Source organism: Rutilus rutilus, assembly GCF_951802725.1.
Source record: "Rutilus rutilus genome assembly, chromosome: 8".
Lineage (NCBI taxonomy): Eukaryota > Metazoa > Chordata > Actinopteri > Cypriniformes > Leuciscidae > Rutilus > Rutilus rutilus.
In genome coordinates, this window is record NC_140222.1 from 32580254 (window position 1) to 32600837 (window position 20584).

A 20584-nucleotide genomic window follows, 5' to 3' on the forward strand; every position below is an offset into this window, starting at 1 on the left:
GGGACCGGAAGTGTTTCTTTGGTAACTTCCATTCATGTACAAAAATACGAGTTCGAACGGTTTCAAAAGTGTTTAATAATGTTCTTTAGAGGAAAAAAATATATAATAATAACAATGCACACAGTTTTATTACACAGTGGTTAGGATTCTCCTGGTTCAACAATGCTTCCATTTGTAAACGAAAAGAGTGTGACAACGTCAAACACAATAAAATCATGCAAAATCTGGAAGTAAGACTGGTCAAAAGTGCAATAGACAATTTAAAAAATAAAAGTAAATATCTTTAAAAGTTTGACACATGTAATCTTAATAATTCATTCTTGAGTGGTGCGGTCTGTTGGTGAGTCATCTAAATCATGGTAAAGTTCAGCCACTAGAAAAATATAGAAAATGTGTTAAAATAATTTAAATATTTACATGTAAAAAATAAAAATGTATAGCATGACAAACCTGCTGAAAGTCCAGCTCAATGAAGCCACTTTTGTGGGCATCCAGCTTTTTGAACACCCCTAGAAATGAGAGACACATTCACAATGATCAGACCAGAGACGTACAAAACCTCTGCATATCCAGCACTACAAGGGGCGCAGACCCAACATCAAATGCCTAGACAGAATCTGCAGATATTTTCTATGCAGATTTTAGGGTCAAATCTGTTAAAGGCAGAGTATGCAATTTTTTCATAAATACTTTTTGTTATCCTGGTTGAAACTCTCTTCACATCTTGATAGCAATCAATAACAGAAGTGGTCTAAATATTTAAACATGTACATACAGTATTAGGGGTGTGCATGAATAGTCAAATATTCAATCTGTAATTATTAATTATAATAAAAATACTATTCGAATTTTGCTTTGCTGGCCGTAAATGCAGTGAAATCATAAGCTCGCAAACTAAGGACGTTTTTACACTGGCAGAATTCGGACCGGGGGCAAAAATTACTGAAAAATCAGTAATGTGAAAGCTGTCGTGTGGACCTGGGAGCGCCTCGAGGTACTAAACCCGAGACTACCAGGAGGAGGTGGTCTGAGTTCGGTTGCACTCGAACTGTGCTGTGATTCGCGTGAATGTGAAAGCAACACGGACTCGGGGTGCGCACTTGTTCAGAAGGAAAAGTAACCTGCACATGCGTTGTAGCAGATTATGTTGTATTAATTTTTTATGAGACCAATAATTTGAATACAATATTTTTGAAAAATGCCCATCCCTAGTACAAATATCTTTTGTGGAAGTCTTAGGACCAAATAAGGTTCGTCCAATCATTGCATTCGGACCGGATAAGATGTCCTACCTGCTGGTTAAAGTATGTATTTCCATACCTCCGCGCACCTGCTCGCGCAGACATCACACATCATCAGTGTGTTTCATGCTATGTAGAGTTAGACAGACGTCAGTCACCGAGCAGCGCAACCAAAACATCAGCCGCCTTTTACAGTTCCTCCTGAACCAAAACAGCCAGCTTATGCTGCGTTCACAACATGACTTCTGTAATTTGGAAGAGATGGAAACCTGTGACGTTATACTCTAAGATGTTTGTGACTCAAATTTATTGCAACACTATCAACGCCGAAATGAATCTGAAGCAGTCAGGTGGTACACTGCCCTACTAAGGCAAAAAACCTTAAGTCGCTAGAGTGTGGAACTGAGAAAAATTACTTTAAAGATTTTTAGTTGTCCCGCCAAATTAATTATAGGTAGGACACTGGAAATCTGGCAAATAGATGTTTTAGTAATGAAAGTTATATACATAAAAAAATCTTGAGCTCAAACTTGACTTTTGATCACTATTTTAAAGTTACTGTACTCTGCCTTTGTATTGTCAGCAAAAAGTGAGAAGCCAAGTATGTACATGTTCAACTATTCATGCACGCCCCTAATATGTACATGTTTAAATATTTAGACCTCTTCTGTTATTGATTGCTATCTGGATGTGAAGAGAGTTTCAACCAGGATAACAAAAAATTGCCCACCCTGCCTTCAACAGATTTGACCCCAATGCCAAGGCAAAAGGCAGTAACTTCCACTTTATCAATATCTGGTTGCTGATCACCATTAACAAAATCATTATAGTAACACCTGTATAAAATCTAGTGATCATGGCATTTATTTTGTATGATTTACAATTATTTATAGCCATCTACTTATTGCTATCCTGTGCTTTGGTTGCATTCTGATGGCATTATTAATACAATACATTTGACATGACAAAATACCTCCATAGATATATTAGTCCAGCGTTGGCTCGACTGCGTTTAGGGCGGGGCTGAAGGCGCCGGCGAAGTTTTGGCACTCTGCCAGCTAGATGCATGAGTGTTTCAACCAGGTCCAGTACCCGAACTGAGTGAGGCGGGGCTTTAATTCTTTTTTGTATTCATCTGATACGGCAATGTGTAACGTTTTTCTGTCAACTCTGCATAATCCTTCGCGATCGATATCGCACGTTTGTCGATGGAGCGGGTTCAGACCATACTAAATGTTCTGACCGCAATTGTGCAGGACAAAGCTCTGAGGACATCAGAAGTTAGAGGGACTGATGGCAGCTGTACAAAGTACACAAGCTACACCGTAATTTAAATTTTAATGGACATTAAAACAAAGGCAGATAACCGTACAATCTGGTAGGTAGCATTATTTGATAGAACACCGGCACAGTAACTTCATATTGACGCGCGGCTAAACAAAGGCAGAGTACCGTAACTCAATTTGAGCAATCCAAAACAAAGCCAAAGAGCGGTAAAGGTGTTCTGCCTTTGTTTCTCATGGGCTTTTGGAAGTTACTGTTAAGACAACTCATTATTTTCTTGAAAAAACAATGGAATTGATTCAAGATACTCATCCACATGATAAAGGAGGTCTTGAATGTGCCAAAAATATAAATAACTAATTTTCGACCAAAAACGAAGTTACGGTCTTTTGCCTTTGCACGGCAGTACAGGTCAGAGCTCTTTAAGTTGTTTATGTTCATTATTATTGTAATGTTATGTGCTTTGAGACATGAGGTATTTTAACGAAATAGTAGGTTTGCAGACTCTGCTGTGTGCGTTCACGTGTTTTGAAGGAGGCGTGGCTTTGGAGACGCTCTAAAGGGAGGGTTGGATCTCATGCTTTCAAAGCTAGCTCGCTATTGCTAGCTGCTCCGAAAATTACCCACCCTACCTTTAAATTTGACCCACCCTACCTTTAAATCTAAATTTGATTAAATGTGTTCACTGCAAGATATTTGATAAACAAACACTCAAGGGACTTACGGAACATCATCTCCAGACGCATGAGGCAGGCCACAAAGTTATCAAAGTCAAGGGTCATGTCTGTCTCAGCGTAACGTGCTACCAGCAGCTGAAATATAGCGTTATTCAGGCAGAAACCTAGGAGAGGAATGAGAACACAAGCAGTGAATATTAAAATACATCCCCAAAATGAGATTATTGCTTGTATGTGTGCGAGTATCTGAGTCTGGCTTGACTCACCAGCCTCTTTCAGTGCCATCCGCAGCTCTGGAGTGCTTATGGTTCCTGAACCATCCATGTCATTCTTCTTGTAAATTGCCTGGGTGATTTTAAAATAAGAAAACATGTTCAGAATAATGTTAAATGGTTAATTATGTAAAAGGATTCTGGGTTTTGGGATCTCTTACAAGGTATTTCTGCACTTTCTTCCACAGAGTAGCGAACTCTCCAAGACCCAGTTTTCCATTCCCACTGTCCTGACATACAGTTAAGGGAAATTTACAATACAACAACGCATCAAATTCTTGTAATTCCTGACTCAAGCACACGTCACGTTAAAACAAACATAAAAATGTAAGCAGTTGAGAGGATACATCCATGAGGTTCACCATGACACGACACGTCTCCAGACTGAAGCCGCTTGTCTTTATGTCGGTTCCTACAAAACAACGCACAGCTCCTTAGACTCCCTCTTAGATCTCGAGTGTAAACTAAAGGATGCGGGAGTACTTACGTTTTGCGATGATTCTGTTTAAGATAGTGTTGAGCTCTGAGGCTGAGATTTCCATGTCCTACCGAGAGAAGTATGATTCAGTTGATCTGCTTTTCAGAATACATAAAAGTTTACTGCATAACAAGTCGTCTCCACTTACAGCTCCAGCGAGTTTTACGAACATGGTTCTGAATCCAGATTCAACTTCAGCGTCTGAGACAGTCTCCTGAAAACATGAAGAAGCACATTTTAAAAGAAAGTTCCAGGTTCAATATGACTTATCAGCATAATTTGTGTCAAAATGTTGATTACAACCCAAAATATTAATATTTCTTAATGAGGATGATTATTTTTAATTCATTGATTCTTATTATTGTTGTTATTATTTATTCATTTATTAGTGTTACTATTAGATATTAATTATTATTAAATTAAAATTATAATAATTTCAACATTTCTACTAGTAATAGACATGTCACATCAAAATATTTTATCAGCAAGTAGCTTGTTTTGATCCATTTGTGCAAATTTTAGGATATTGCACAAAAAAGGCTGGATGGAAATGGTAAGATGTGTATCAAATATTAAAATGTGAATAAAAAAACGTATGTACGTATTGAAGCAGATTTAAAAAAAATATGATTAAATTCTTTGATGGGCAACAAAAAACATGTGAAGCAAAAGATCCTGTGACTGAAAACTGGACTCCCTAGAAGTGACGATTTTGTTCTCTTGAACACATGGGATAGAAACGGTGCTTTATTCCCAAATGTTTTATGTGGTATTCCAATTTTCCGCATGAACTGAATTATCAACTTTGGAAGGAAGCATAGCTAATGTGATGCTGTTAACTTTTGAGATCGTTACATTATATTATTTGAGAGCAGTCTGTTGAGTTACTTACATCAGGTAATTCAGCATCCACAGGGTCATCACATATTCTAGAAAAAAACATAAGATTTTCCAATCAAATAAATTAAGAACCAAGTATTTGAAATAAAAATACATTCTGTTTGCATATTGGCATTAAAGGCACAGTATGTAAGTTTCGCCGCTAGAGTTTGCTTATTCAAAGAACAACAAAGGCGTAGCTTGATGACACCGTGAATGTGTGTGGAATCATGGAAGTTGTCGTCTTCACTTTCTCTGGATTTAAACATTATTGGAAACATTAAAGCATAGTTCAAATGGTTTTGGATATTTGAATCCAAGGGCCCTATCATACACCTGGCGAAATGTGGCACCAAGCGCAACGCAAGTGTTTTTTGCTAGTTTCAGCCCAACGCAGTTATCATTTTCACATCCTGCGCCAAGTTGTTTAAATAGCAAATGCATTTGCGCTCATTTGTGCGCCCATGGTCGTGCTGGTCTGAAAACGAGGTGTGTTCAGGCACATTGTTGGCGCGTTGCTATTTGAGGCAACTGAAATAGACTGCGCAATCTTTTTTTTGTTATTTAAAGAGTGCATTAGTTATATGCGCCTATAGGCAGGTCGACAACGCGTGTACACTTGGTCCCGTAGATGGTCTGCTTGTGCGCTTTAACCTTGAGCAGATCCGTTTCCTCGCTAGAGAAGCATTCAGTTTCATGTTTAATGTTTCAAATTCAGCCATGTAAACAGCAATCCGCCATGGCGCGAGCGCAACTGGCTTTTGAAGGGAATGGGAGAGTAGACTCTGATTGGTTTATTGCATGTTACGCCCAAAACACACCCCTTTAATGAGTAATGGGTGTGTTTTGGGCGTAACATGCAATAAACCTATCAGAGTCACTAACCCAGGAGGAATGTCGTGTTGTCCCTACCAGCCGTTGTTGTAGTCCTTAAAAAACGATTTCTTTAAAAGCAAATATTTCACTTTTTTAACTTTAGTTAGTGTGTAATGTTGCTGTTTGAGCATAAACAACATCTGCAAAGTTATGAAGCTCAAAGTTCAAAGCAAAGGGAGATATTTGCTTTTAAAGAAATCGTTTTTTAAGGACTACAACAACGGCTGGTAGGGACTACACGACATTCCTCCCGGGTTAGTGACATCACTAACCCTAAAATTTACATAAACCCCGCCTGCGGAACACGATTTATAGATTATCATGACAGAATATGCTAATCAGTGACTAGAAGATAACTACACATAAGCTACATAAATTCATCAACCATTCAGAAATGTCCTGTTGCTTTCTACATGTTGTCACTTCTTCTTGAGTCTCTCCATCTTTGTCTGACTCCGGTTTGAACATAAACATTGACATTTCCAGTGCATGTCTGTGAGAGGTAAAAGGACACAAGCTGTTGTAGCTCCGCCCCCTGTGCTGAGAGCAGCAGCTCATTTGCATTTAAAGGAACAGACACAAAAACGGTGCGTTTTTGCTCACCCTCAAAAAGTGACAACTTAAACATGCTCTATAAAAATATCTGTGAGCTAAAACTTCACATACACACTCTGGGGACTTATTTTACATCTTGTGAAAAGGGCATTATACCACCCCTTTAAGAGAATAGGGACAACCCGACCATGCGCCGACCATTTTTCCGGACGTTAAATTAGCAAAAGTGGATTCGGACACTCCCTAAGTGCACTTGTGCATTAAAATAGGGCCCCAAAAATCGTACATGTTGTGCCTTTAAGTAGGGAAACCTAACACAGATGTGATACATTACAGTGTTTCAGTCTGTCTTTCGGAAAAGACGCGCAGGCAAAAGTCTCCGTCCAGGTTGGCTTCGAAGGTGGAAGGCACAACTAGGTATTCTCCTGGAGGCAATTTGAAGCGCGTGCAGACCTCCCTCAAGTTAATGAAAGTCTCAGAGCGAGCTTTCTGCCCGTGCGTCAGGAAGAAGTTCTTATCGAGGTGCACGTCCCGCTGACCCTGAAACTGATGGAGACAAAGGCCAATCAGCGAGCCAGGAAGGCTGTGACTAATGTGAATTCTCAGATATGATTGGTCAAGGGAAAAGTCACCACCCCTCTTTGTAGTTTAATGCTTACCTGAGGAGGTACCTGTGGAAACAAACAAAAAAACACTGATTTGATATTGTTCAAATGTTATCTGGGAGTTCTATAGAAGTACATGTGTTCCTTTCATCTCCATCCATCATAATCACAATGTTTAGATTGCTCTTTGTGTCTCCACCCACCTCATAAATAGCAAAGCCAATAGTGTGCATGTCCTCTCCCATTTTCCTAAGGCGGCGCCGGTTCTTCTGGATCAGACCCACCACGAAACTGCAGTCCACCTCATTATCGTCTGGATTGTCATCTTCCAGCTTAATCACATATTGAGGATTCATCCAGAATGTGTCTGAGCAATGAATGGATGCAGCCATCAGCAATATTATTAACAAACCAAACCAACCAAACTTTGTCCATGTGAATCATTTTGTTTGCACTGAAATCTGAATCTGATTCATGATGCTAATAGTGTGTTTGCAGTTCTTTTGTGGCTCACAAGGGTTGTTTCTGCAGCCCCCGGCGGTGGAGCCTTTCCTCCAAGTGCCGTCGTGGTTAGTCACGGCCCAGTGTTTTACCGAATCGCTGGTGATGGTGTCCGGGGTCAGAGTGCAGATCTCTATACGAGAGTAATGGCTTAGGAATTCTGAGAATGACATCCTAAACAAATAGAGAAAAGATGTTATGCGTATTTAATATAACGTATGGAACTTTTTGAATACCCTATATTGTAGTTGTAAATGTAGTTGTAGTTGTTAACTCACCAGAATTCACCATCCTCAGCGTTGGCGTTCGGTCGCTCTGAAGCCGCAACACTGTTCCATTCAGATGAACTAAAGGAAGGAAGAAATAAACACTTCAGATAACCATCAGCAGTTCAGTGTTTGATGTAGATGTTTGATGATTATGTTTGATGCTATCGTCTCCAAATAAGTTCCAAGCACTCCATAAAACTATGATTTCAACATAGGCCATTTTCTACACTTCTGTCCACAGTCAAGATTTCTTGCACCACAAATACTCATGTAAATAGTCAGGTGTTTTTGCACTGAATGACTAACTTCCAAATGCTGTCATCATTCACACTGTTGTTTAACAGGGTTGGACTAATGAATTCTGAATAGGCCACATTATGTCAATATGGACGGTTATATGTTAATGATTTCCAGTGTTTTTAGTCAGTATTTCATTAATGTTAGTCTAAGTAGCATCTAATTTTAGCTGACGAAAATAAAAATAAAATTGCACTACAAAATTGCGAGTTTATATCTCACAATTCTGACTTTATACCATGCAATTGCGACTTTATATCATGCAATTTTGACTTTATACCATGCAATTGCGACTTTATATCATGCAATTTTGACTTTATACCATGCAATTGCGACTTTATATCATGCAATTCTGACTTTCTATCTCCCAATTGCGTGTTATAAAGTCAGAATTGCGAGATATAAACATGCAATTCTGAGAAAAAACTCAGAATTTCGTGTTTATTTCTCGCAGTTGTGACTATATCACGCAATTCTGACTTTATAACTCGTAATTGCGACTTTATATCACGCAATTCTGACTTTATAACTCGTAATTGCGACTTTATATCACGCAATTCTGAGAAAAAAAGTCCGAATTGTGAGATAAAAAGTCAATTACCTTTTTTATTTTTCATTCTGTGGAGGAAGCTTCCATACTATTCGGACGGGACTACTTTTCTAAAAGACGTTTGAGTAACAATTATTATCACTTGACCTCTGTGACGTCTGTGAGACTAACATCTCTGTGTTTATTACAGAGCTGGGAGAGTGTTTTCTAGACGTGGAAAACTAGTCCATCCTGAATAGGGCTTAAGTCTTTGTGTGTCGGCCGTTGTCTTTACATCCCCCTTGTAAAACGTTTGCTTATGTTTCAGTCTCGTTTGGATTAGTGTTTTTGCTGGAATATCGTCAGCCTTGTTTTGTTTTATGTTTTGTTCCTTGTTTGTACTTCCCACATCTGCAGCCCTGCTTGTATTTACTCTGTTTGTGTTTTCAAAAATAAACTTTACTGTAATTGGATACTTCTCTTCCCTGCCGTCGTGTGACAACATCAACATTTAACAAAAACTACCAGCAAAAACGGTCTCCTGAATTAACAGAGTAAACTATGTCTCTCACTCTCTTTCTCTGTTTGCACATTTGACCAGCCGATTATTACTAATTCTATGTCTTTTCTTTCTTTATTCTTTAGGTATGAAGCTGAAGAGTCTGTACAGGCTATACAGGAATTTCATCCTGATGCATTCAAGAGCTTTTATCTTGGCATTCAATAAAAAACATGATGAGCTGAAGTCATTTTCTTTACAGTTGATATATTGTATCATGTAATTTAAAATATATGGAGTACCACATAAAATCAGCCACTTTTATGAATTCTTTGTTTGGTCAGGTACAGGTTTATAAAAAATAAGAGTGGTTTGAAAGTGAATTTTGCATAGTGAATTATCCGACCCACTGGAATCTTTAAAGAAATTAATAAATGAGGCCCAATTTTCACCCATTGTGGTTAAACAAAAAAAACATAATGGGGCCATTTGTGGGTCCAAGGTGATCACCCATGTGGCCCCCATAAGGATTTGTGTGTAGCCCACCTTGGCCCCTTTATTAGCACCCATTTGGGACCCAAGTGAGCCCTTACACTGAACATCTAAATGGGCCCTATTTGGGTTGCCCATGCAGAGTCCAAGTGACAGCCAATCAAAGGCCCACATGGAAAAGTTGGCTGGGAAAGTTATTGATGAATCATGATTTGTTCGTGAAAACGTTTGCATATAGATTTTACGCACTAATTCATGCGTAAAATTTTGCAACTGTCAGATTTTTAATCAACATTTTGTTTGTTTTAATTAAAATCAGTTCATTCTTTTCATGATGCGCAATTTTTGTTATTGTTGACGAAGTCAAAAAACCCTTTGTTTCTAACCATCTTCATCAGTCAAGTTTATCGACACTGCACGGTTGCGACCTCATACTTTCTGAATAACTGCTATTTCAGTTACGTTTAGTGAATTATATTAGTATACCAATGAACTTATGTCGTATCTCAAACCGTACCTGTCACTCCAGGCTCCGGTCCACTCCACCTGCCCCCAAGGGTTGCGCATACGGACTAGCTTTTCCTTGCGGCCACGATAGTTCACCTGAAGAAAAATAGCATGTACTCTAATGACACAATTTAATAATTCTGTCATTAAAAAAGGGCTTGCCAATAACTTTATTCATACCTCTGTCGCCCCCGTGAGCGAGTAGGCGTGGCCTTTCACCAGCTTCTGACGGGTGACGGCTTCTGAATCAGAAGCACTAGTGATCTACATCATAGAAATAAGCATTAAACAGGGATATCTGACAAAGGGCGGGGCTTATGACCCAAAAGTTTTTTCCGAATTCAGGTCAAAGCATATTAAACTTTTTTTGGCCCTGTTTACACCTGGTATTAAATTGCGTTTTGGTCGATCGGATCACAAGTAGATGAGGGAGCCACATTCTCGTTTACACCTGCTGTTTTAATCTGTCTATTTTGTCCACTTTCAACCACTTCTGTCCTGATTTCTTCACTGGGAGGGTCTATGTTAATGTATGGGTTTTCACATCTTTCAGTCTAATGGACGAAAAGAAGCTTGAGCAATTTACATTTGAACACGACCGGAGATTATGGGAAAATATATGGAGAGCAGCAGCTTTAGTTTCTGCTCTGACAGACGCAAGACCGAACGCGGTGAGTGTGTGTGAGAAATCAGGAATGGTGAGAGAACATTGTGCTTGGTATGTTTTTCATCTTCAAACCGAACTTGGGTCTTCAGCCGACAAAGTTTAAATCCCGTCTGGCTAGAGCGATTCCCATAATGTTAACGCATTAGGTCACTCAGTAGGAGGAGAGAAGACGGTCTTTTGTGAAACATTCGACCACATGAGCGTTTACACTACGAAAGCAATCCGGTCTAATGCGTTTTCACTTACTCTGTCTGGAAGTGGTTGAAAGTGGACAAGATCAAAACGTTTTAGACTCCATTTACACCTGCATTTAGTGTCGTCCACTTCTTAATACCAGGTGTAAACATGCCTTAGTGTCATTATACTATTGAAATTTGTTCTGTAAATAGTTTATGAGTGTCATGAGTGCAGGCAGAGGAATCTCACATCGATGGAGCAGCCCAGCAAAGCTCCAGAATCCAGGGCTTTCTGGATGATCTGAAACATGTTGGATGGCGCTTTACTTAGGTCGTAGTTCTCAGCGATGCCTCCGGTGAAATCCTCAAAACCCTCACTGGTGGATCCTCCAGACAGGGCTTCATAACAGCCGTTCACCCTGCCAGAAACCATAATGCTCACCGTTAGAGTTGTGAAACGACATGTGCGCACATGTCTTTGGAATGTTTTTAGAAACTATTTAAGCCCTATAAGACAGTCTCATTAAAAAAGAAACTATAGTAAATCCTATTAAACAACATGTTTGATACTATACAAAGATTGTAGGCCAATTCACAGAAACAAATCAGCATTTTAGCACTTCTGGCTTCATCATCCTGAAGTCAATTGTTTTTTGGGTTTTTTTGTTTTTTAATGGGTTTTTGGTTAAATGCCTGAAATAAGGTCTGTGGTTATGAACACAAGCTCAAGATATTTTCACGTTTTATTCTACAACATAAAATAATTAATTGTGTGAATTTTTGTTCTTGTCTTAAAAAAGGTAGTTTCTAACAAGAAGCTAAATGGGACTACGGTGAACATGATTTCACCAAGTACCACATGTTCCTGGACCAACATCTTTGTTGATCCTGGAACAACTTTCCCAATCAACCAATCAGATTTGAGGGACAAGTTTACAGTTTATGTCAAGTTTAGGCTTAGAATCAGGATGAGGTGCTTCAACATCAGTGTAATTCACCTACCATCACCATTTTGGGATATGTTGGGATACAAAATATGTTGATCCAGGAACATGTCTTACTTGGCAAAATCACGGTGACCATGGGACTACAGAGGTTGTCAGAGACATTGAACGTCTTCACAGCTAACAAATAAACTCTCAACTACTCACTAATTCGCTTTCACAGCCTTGTTATGTTTATATGTTAACTCAAAGTTTCAGGGAAAATGATTCTTAAAGAAAGACTGAAAGAGTTGACGGAAGCGTAGTGATTGTGACGTTGAAGTCATGCGACTAGTGTAGTTCGTTTATAGTCTACAATAAACGTTTTATTTCAAGCCTGCTATAAATGCTCATGCGTGACATCACCGCTTGTGGGCGGGGCCATTCCCGTAGTTCACATGGTGGTTCCAAAATTAGTAGGCAATCTTACACACAAGATGTAAGACAACAGGTGGTGACATTTCATGTTCAGCTGGCAACGATAAATGGAAATTTCCTCTTGATGGAAATAAATGTTGTGATGTTTCAATCAAGAGGTGCATACATTTTTTTGTCCAGAGACTCATAGATGCCAATTCATGTGTGAGAATGATTGTTCATGCTCCCTCCCAACCATTCTTTCACAATTTGAGCCTGATGAATGTCATTGTCATCCTGGAATATGGCCATGATGTTTCTTCCTACATAGTTGTTTAAGAAATGAAAAGCTACACACTTCATCAATTAGTGTTAGAAAAACTGTTGCCAAACATATAACAATTTTTTTTTATAAGGGCAGTCACACCCTTATTCCAGGAATACGCCTGCGGTGGTTAAAGCCTGCTGTGCTTGAATGCAAAGTTCAACAACCACTTTTTTGGGGACTAGCTTTTTCGGTTACACTCTTTTTTGATGGGCCACTTTAGACACTCACCTACAAGTAACTTTGCAACTACATGTCAACTAACTCTCATTAGAGCATTAGTAGACTATTAGATAAGGGTTAGGTAAGAATTATGTGATTTTTTCCCATTTAAATATTGAAATATTACAAATTGAATTCATTAAAATTGAATGTGTTACCATAATAAAAAAAAAAAATTACATAATTACAAAAAAAAAATAGTAAAAACAATTGAGAGTAATCAAATCAATTGACAACCCTAAAGAAAACACTTAGTTATCCTGTTGTTGTTTTCCTAGAAAGCAAGTTTCACAAAATAAGCTGGCTTTCGGGTTTAGCCAGTTTTAACTTAACTGCAGTAATTATTGTCCTTCCATACAGAAAAACACAAGAAACAACATGCACAAACACTAACTTAGCATAGGCCTTCTCCAGCAGGGCGCTCCAGAACTCATTCCCCTCGGCGGAGTGAACAAACACCAGCGCGCCGTCTTTCACCGGCAGCCGATCGTCAATGACAACATCCACCCATTCACCAAACTGCCAGAACTAAAGGACAAAAGGTACAAGGTGCAGTCTCAGATTTATCTGTTCGATCTCAAGATGTGTGTTAAACTGCAAAGACACCCTTATACAAACTTAGAGTCATCTGCATTAAAGGCAATAAGAAAATGCACCAAAAAGTGCATATTACCATAATTTTATCACACTTTTGGACATGAACTATGTATTATCTTGGGTTTTTAGACATGTAATATGCTATTACCATGTTTTTTTAGTCATGTGCTATGGTATTACAATATACACTACCATTTAAACGTTCACCAAGGCTGCGTTTATAGGAAAAGAAAATATGTTATATGCAATATTTTTGTACAATATATCATTTATTTAAAATAACTGCTTTTAAAATGTAATTAATTCCTGTGATGTCAAAGCTGATTTTTCAGCATCATTACTCCAGTCTTCAGTGTCACATGATCCTTCAGAAATCATTCTAATATGATGATTTGGTGAATCATTAGGGGTTCAAGCATGAAATGCTGAAACCCTATTGTAATTGTAAGGATTCGTAAAACGCATTGTGCAGGCCAAACCGTAAGGCCTAGAGACTTGAAACCTGGCCAGATGGTAGGCCTCAATTTGGGGACAACCTATCAGAGTATGACCCCGATTGGCCCATAGGTGGCGCTGGTGCAACCAAAAGTACATAATCGATCATAACTCTTAGCCCGTTTGACCTAGACTCAAGTGACCTAGACCTTGACCTAGACTTACACCACTGTAATCCCTGGCTCAGTACGGACAAAATGGCTATCTCCAAATTCGATTTTGGCAGGAAAAAATGTCTGCTATGTCGCATTTTGTCCAAAACCTACTTTTGCGAACTAGTCCCTGGTTTTTCGCCCGATTGGAACCAGACCAGTCTAGGACAATTCTCTGGACTCTCTAGATCAAAAGTTATCAAAAAAAAGTTGAACTTTTGCATCTGGCTGGCTGTAACAGGGTCATTTAGCAAAGGGGCGTGACAAAATACACTCAAAAGCCTATAAATCCTACAGGAAAACTTGGAACTTCACAAAAATTGATGAGCATATGTGCCATAACATGGCGAGGAAGCATGCCGAGTTTCATGCAGATCGGACCATAGGTGGCGCTATAAATGGCAAAAAGCTTCCATTCTTATTAGGGGTTCAAGCATGAAATGCTGAAACCCTATTGTAATTGTAAGGATTCGTAAAACGCATCGTGCAGGCCAAACCGTAAGGCCTAGAGACGTGAAACCTGGCCAGACGGTAGGCCTCAATTTGGGGACAACCTATCAGAGGTTGCATCCTTAACAAGACATAACATCCTTAACAAGCATGCAAAATTTCATGGAGATCGGACCATAGGTGGCGCTATAACTGTTAAAAAGCTTTAAAACCATATATTTCCTATGGTACATTGCCTGTATTGGCAGTAAATGGTCTTTTCCATCTATTATGTCAGTGGATACATGCTTGCTAAATAAAACTTAATAACTTTGAATGGTTTTGTGCTTAAAGGCCTTAAAGGCCTTAATTGCTTGAACCCCGATAAATGCTGCTTGCAGCTTTAATTTATAATTATTATCAATGTTGAAAACAGTTGTGCTGCTTGTTTATTTTTTTCAATATTTTTGTGGAAGAGATTAAAAAGGATTCATTTATGATTAGAAAGTTCAAAAGAATAGTAATTATTTTAATAAAAATAGTACTATTACTAATAATATATTAGGCTATAGTACTATTAAAATGTTTTTATTTTTTTACCTACCTTGTAACTGTTTTTTTTCCCCATAACATTTACTATAGTATTATCATGTTTATTCGCATATATGGTACCGTAATAAAAGCTTGTTTCTGCCACTGATTAAAAAACAAAAAAACTTTTTATCTCACAATTGTGACTTTTTTTCTCAGAATTGCTTAAAATAAACTTGCAATTGTGAGTTATAAAGTCAGAATTGTGAGATATAAACACTTTTTTTTTTCCATATCTCACAATTCTGAGAAAAGTTGCAAGACAAACTCATAATTGCGAGGGGAAAAAAAGTCAGTATGGCGAGAAAAAAGTCTGAATTGTGAGATGTTAATTATACATATAGTTTCCATGATATACTGTATATAAAAACTGTAATGGTATTATCATTAAATACCATCACTGCACCACCACAGTATTTTAAGGTGTGATATATATTTTTGCATATTAATAAAATTATATGCAATAAGCAACAAATCCCTGTTGATTAGCATGCTAATGATTTTATATTGTAACATGAACACCAATGCATAGTGACACACTTGAGGAAACACTGCAGATACCTGGAAATGGAAGATTCCAGCATAACTGTCATCAAAGTTCTGTCCGCCGGGCACCACTCGGGCCAGAACGTCTTCATTCAGTGTCAGGGAAGCAATAGCCGCTAGCAGCCAGCAGTCACCTGAGAGACAGGAAGTGAGACTGTTACAGTGTGTTTACAACTGCTCTGCGGTCTGGAGTTTAAACATGCCACAGAGAAGCCTGTGTTCACTTGCTCACTTACTCACTTATTCAGTATTTTACAGATATGGAATATGATTTGCGTTTGAAATGCAACTTTAATCACTTTCAAATGCCTGCAGGAAAACAAGAACAGACACATTTTGGAGGGACTCAACCTCGTGATAAAATCGGAGCAGCTATTGTGGTTTTCATGTCACGCAAGTGGTGAGCTGCCAGTCTGAGAAAGCAGACGCATGTAGAAAATGCAGAGACTTGAATCCGCTCTCTTTAAAAGACAATAGGCTGCTTTTCCTGCAGTCTGACACATGTATCACATTAAGACTTTACCGGATAAATACAGCCAGGTTTTCCTCTCTTTAACTGCAACCTTTAATAACTGTTCAAAATCCCCCTGGCTAGTTTCTACGTTCGGGTGGTTTGCATTATGTGTTTGGCTCAGTTATTCAGTCAGTGGTAAACACAACACAGGAAGGAATGAGGCAAAAGAAAATATAGAAGGGGGAGACGTTACTAAAGTTAGCAGTGTGAAGCTAAATGGTATGAGCCTCCTGTGTTCATTTAGGATTGTTTATATACTGTTACAGTGTTAATAGAAACACTATATATAACACAGTATGGTTTCAGTTAACATTAGTTAACCATAGTTAACACGAACTAAGAATGAACAATACTTCTACAGCATTTATGAATCTTAGTTATAATGTTGATATCTATATGAACTAATACACTATTAAAATCAAAAGTTGTATTTGTTAACATTAGTTAATGCACTGTGAACTAACATGAACAAACGATGAACAGCTTTATTTTTATTAACTAACATTAACAAAGATTAATAAATACTGTAGCAAATGTATTGCTCACTGTTAGTTAATGTTAGTTAATAACTAATGTTAACAAATTAAACCGTATTGTAAATTGTTAGCGTATTTATTTAATTTTTAAAATGAGCTTTTATTTTTATATTTTCATTTTAGGTTTTTATTTTCATTTTGTTGTGCTTTTGTCATTTCTTTTTAGCTTTAATTTATTTTTCTTTTTTTTATCACTTATTTGATTTTTTGTTTTCAACTTTTTTTTGTTTCGGTTAGATGTGAAGGCAAAATTTCGAATTTTCCTAAGTTTTTTAAGTATTTTTTTTTTTGCATCTAATATTTGTATTTTATTTTATTTCAGCTTTATTTCATTACCGGTAAGTGAAAACAAGTCTTAGTTAACAATAATAACAATGGTATGAGTTCTAGGTTAAAAGCATCCTTCAAATAGGCTACTGACCCGCACTAGGAGTGTTTGTGAGTGTTTGCTTGTCAAGTTCACAATTAACCTTTGTAGAACTAACGCGCTTTACCGGATTTACTAGCATCGGGTATTATGCAATCAAACTTTTTTCCAATAATGAGTAAAGTGAGGGGCTGTTTACACGACCCCGTTTTTCAACTAAAAACATAAAACTTTTTATGTGTTTTGGCCGTTCTTTTACACGACAACGGCCTGAAAACGCAAACTTTTAAGTTTCAAAGTGCAAGTTTTTGAAAACGATAACGTTATCTTCTCCGTGTAAACAACAAAAAGGCGAATTTGTGAAAACAGTGACATCATGCCCATGTGTAATACGTGTTTCTAGGTGCGTAGTGTTTCTTTACAAAGTGACATCGCCATCTACTGGCCTGGTCTGAATAATACAGCGTTTTAAGTAGTTTTCACGGATCTGTGTGAGCGAGGATCGTTTTGACAACGTTGTTGTCTGTACGCAAAAATATTCAGTTTTGATCGTTTTTTCTTTTCAGTCAATTCACGTCAAAAATGTAACATTCAGGTGCGCAACACACGATTTTGATGCGTAAATCCACTTATGCCACACTAAAAAAGGGCATTTTTGTAATACAGCCTATTTGTTGTTGCATGCAAACTATTTTAAATACAGAAAGAGTCCCAGTCAGATGATGGTGAACAATATTGGGGAAAGTTACTTTTAAAAGTAATGAGTTTCAATATCACGCTACTACCTAAAAAAGTAACTAAATGTGTACTTTTTATGGAAAGTAATGCGCTACGTTTGCGTAATATTCTGACATTGCATTTCACTGTTTTAATTCATTTTGAGGATTACTGACTTTGTTTTTGTGCAAGTGAGATGAGTAAATGCAACAAAAAAGTAACTTACGTTACTTATTTGAAAAAGTAACTGCGATATTTTGTTGTAAATTTAAAAGCGATGCTTTAGTTACTTGAAAAAAAGTAATCTGATTACGTAACGCACGTTACTTGTAATGCGTTACCCCAACCCCAAAAAGTAGCACAAAAGTAACTTATTTTTTACTCTCCATTGCAAGTAATAGTGCAAATAATTTGTTACCTTTTATTATGAATCATACAATATATTACTGCATGAATCACATTTTAGGTTGCCTTTTTTTACAGAGTAGAATCAGCAATACGCTGAATTACTGGTTGAGGTATAAAACGTTTAATATGCAATTGACTTGCAGGTATCCTATGTTTAAAGAACTAAGATAAGGAGGGCGAGAAGAGATATGTGACTCAGTGTGCAGTATTGTTGACCTAAAGGCACGGTCATGAAAAGGTTCTTGTCATTTAGACAAACATGGAAGATTAGCACACAGTATATTAAAATAAATGTTCCTTTTACCCAAAGCTCCTTGACAGATATCCGTCCGTGTCGCTCCACCGACGATGAACTGTGGTTTCGAGCACAGCTCCTGCAAAAAACACCAAAAACAGCCACATTTGAAACGCAGGATCATAGAATGCAATCAATATTATTATTGTAATATAGCATGACAAGTTTTTGCATTAATTAATCATATTGTAATCAAAGTGAAAAGGAAGGCATATAGACACAAAACAGTAAGATTGTATTTATTTACATTTCATATTGGGGTCCATGTACCAAGACAATAAATAAAATGCATTTAATAATTAAAATGGCACACTGTAAAAAACAAATATATGTATATATATATGATCAATAAGTTATGACAACATGTTTTTACATTGCTTTAACACATCAAAGTGAGTCAAGCAATTTAAAACTTTTAAGTTATACAAGATTAAACTCATTTTTAAGTCAGTTTATTAATGTAATTTAAGTTGAAATGACTTGAACATTCAAGTTGATTGTCCTTAAAACATTTTTTTACAGTGCATCTGTTCTGCATTAATTCGACCACATGGTGAGCAATGCAACTAAATGGAATAGAATCAACATAATGCATTGTGGGAATTATTTTGGTCTGGCCATAAGAAGTCATAAAATATGAGTAGGGCCGATAAGTTTTAACTTGGCTTTCAAATGAGTTTAACTTCAAAAGTTAATCAAATGCTTGCGAACCATAGCAAACAGTCATTATCAGACAAGGCAAAACATTCTACAGATTTACATAACACAAATATATGACCAAAAAAAAAAGCCTATTTTGTGAAAAGCCTTTTGGCACTAAACGATGTGCTTGCAATAACATTAAAAGTTATCTGTATGTTCAAAGTTGTCTGTTCTTAAACAGTGTTCTCAAAGCGTTCGCACAATAACTATACGTTTTGAACGTCCAGGGAACATTCAGAGATAACGTTTTCATAACGTCAAATGAATATTAGCGAAACGTTCTGAAAAAATTGTTTTGTTTGCTGGGTAGGCTATATAATCCCCACACTGGTCTCCAGTTGAGAGAACTGTTTTGGTACCGCTTTAAAACGCAACGCTGATGACGCGACCCTAAAAAAAGAGACGCAACAGCCTAAAGCACATTTAGATATAATATTAAAAACAGCGCTGCAGACGTTAGAACGCAAATAAGCGACGTACGAAAACTCTCGTTCGAAGTGAAACCGTTTACATAAATGCAACTAATAAGAATTTTGGAAATGCATGGAATTCCCGTTTAACCAACAACGCACAAACGATGCCCTCCATATTAAAACTTATCATACTGAAGTCATACCCCGGGTCTTTTCCATACTATTCCTCTGGTTTTGGACGTGTTGGGTCCGAGTTCTTTAAAGCCCAAGGATTCGGGAGCGGCTGGGAAAGACGGGTCTGAGAACAGGGTCCCTCTGCCGAGACACTGGCTCCTGAGCGCCTCAAAGTCCTGGTTGAGGTATTTGGTGGCATTGGCGTTCGTTCCAAACCCTGCAGCCTGTGCTCTCTTCTTGGCCAGGGTAGAGGCGACTCCCGACATTTTCCACTTCTGAAGAACCAAAAAAAATCTGAGAAATGTGCAACTGTCCTGATGCTTCAACTTAGATTACTGTGACTCTCCGCCCCAAACTTTCTAGGAGTGGTCATCAGGCTGTCATGAGCGAGTTATTGCGCGTTTTTACGCACACAGTGAAGAACAGGAAGAGTGAACATAAATACACTGTCAGCTGAGCTACTGTATCGCTCCGACAACAGTGACCATATCTTATCTGACTGATCAATAATTATTGCTGTAGCAATTTAGTATTATAGGCCTACTACAATATATATAAAATACTATTTAAGCTACGTTTCAAACAATATATTATTGTTTAGCTACATAAAATAACCTTTTATTTTGCAATGGCACTGCGGCGGAACGCCGATGTATAAATTAAAGGATTTTTTTTTTTTATTAATTAAGCTAATTGTGCGAACATAACTTATATTTGTTCATACATGTCCATTCTGATATTTTCTAGGCTACATAACGGTGGAGAGACAAGCTCAATACTCGATTAGCTGCACAACAGCGCCACCTATTGGATATTAAAGGTGGTGCAGCCAGAGCATTGATTTCTACACAATTAGACGTGTCTAAGTTAACCCTTTTTTACAGTATATGGTCTGCACACGTTTTGATTTATGTTAATACAATGCCGTGTCATTAAAGTATTTATTTTATTACTTGC

The 20584-nt window shown here is 37.6% G+C and overlaps 1 protein-coding gene across 1 annotated transcript; it reads right to left on the minus strand.

Annotated features, from left to right (window-relative positions):
- Positions 1-55: 55 nt before the first annotated feature.
- On the minus strand, positions 56-20009 carry capn2b (calpain 2, (m/II) large subunit b). The gene is made up of 21 exons (XM_084416280.1): positions 19657-20009; positions 18348-18417; positions 15517-15635; positions 13086-13219; positions 11055-11223; positions 10142-10225; positions 9972-10057; positions 7647-7715; positions 7382-7542; positions 7071-7234; positions 6922-6933; positions 6597-6808; positions 4845-4881; positions 4101-4166; positions 3962-4019; positions 3822-3886; positions 3636-3704; positions 3469-3547; positions 3250-3366; positions 451-509; positions 56-373 (listed from the first exon to the last, which is right to left on the minus strand). The coding sequence occupies exons 1-21, from the start codon at positions 19891-19893 to the stop codon at positions 350-352; spliced, it is 2091 nt and encodes a 696-aa protein (XP_084272406.1). The 5' UTR covers positions 19894-20009; the 3' UTR covers positions 56-349.
- Between the last annotated feature and the right edge of the window lie 575 nt (positions 20010-20584).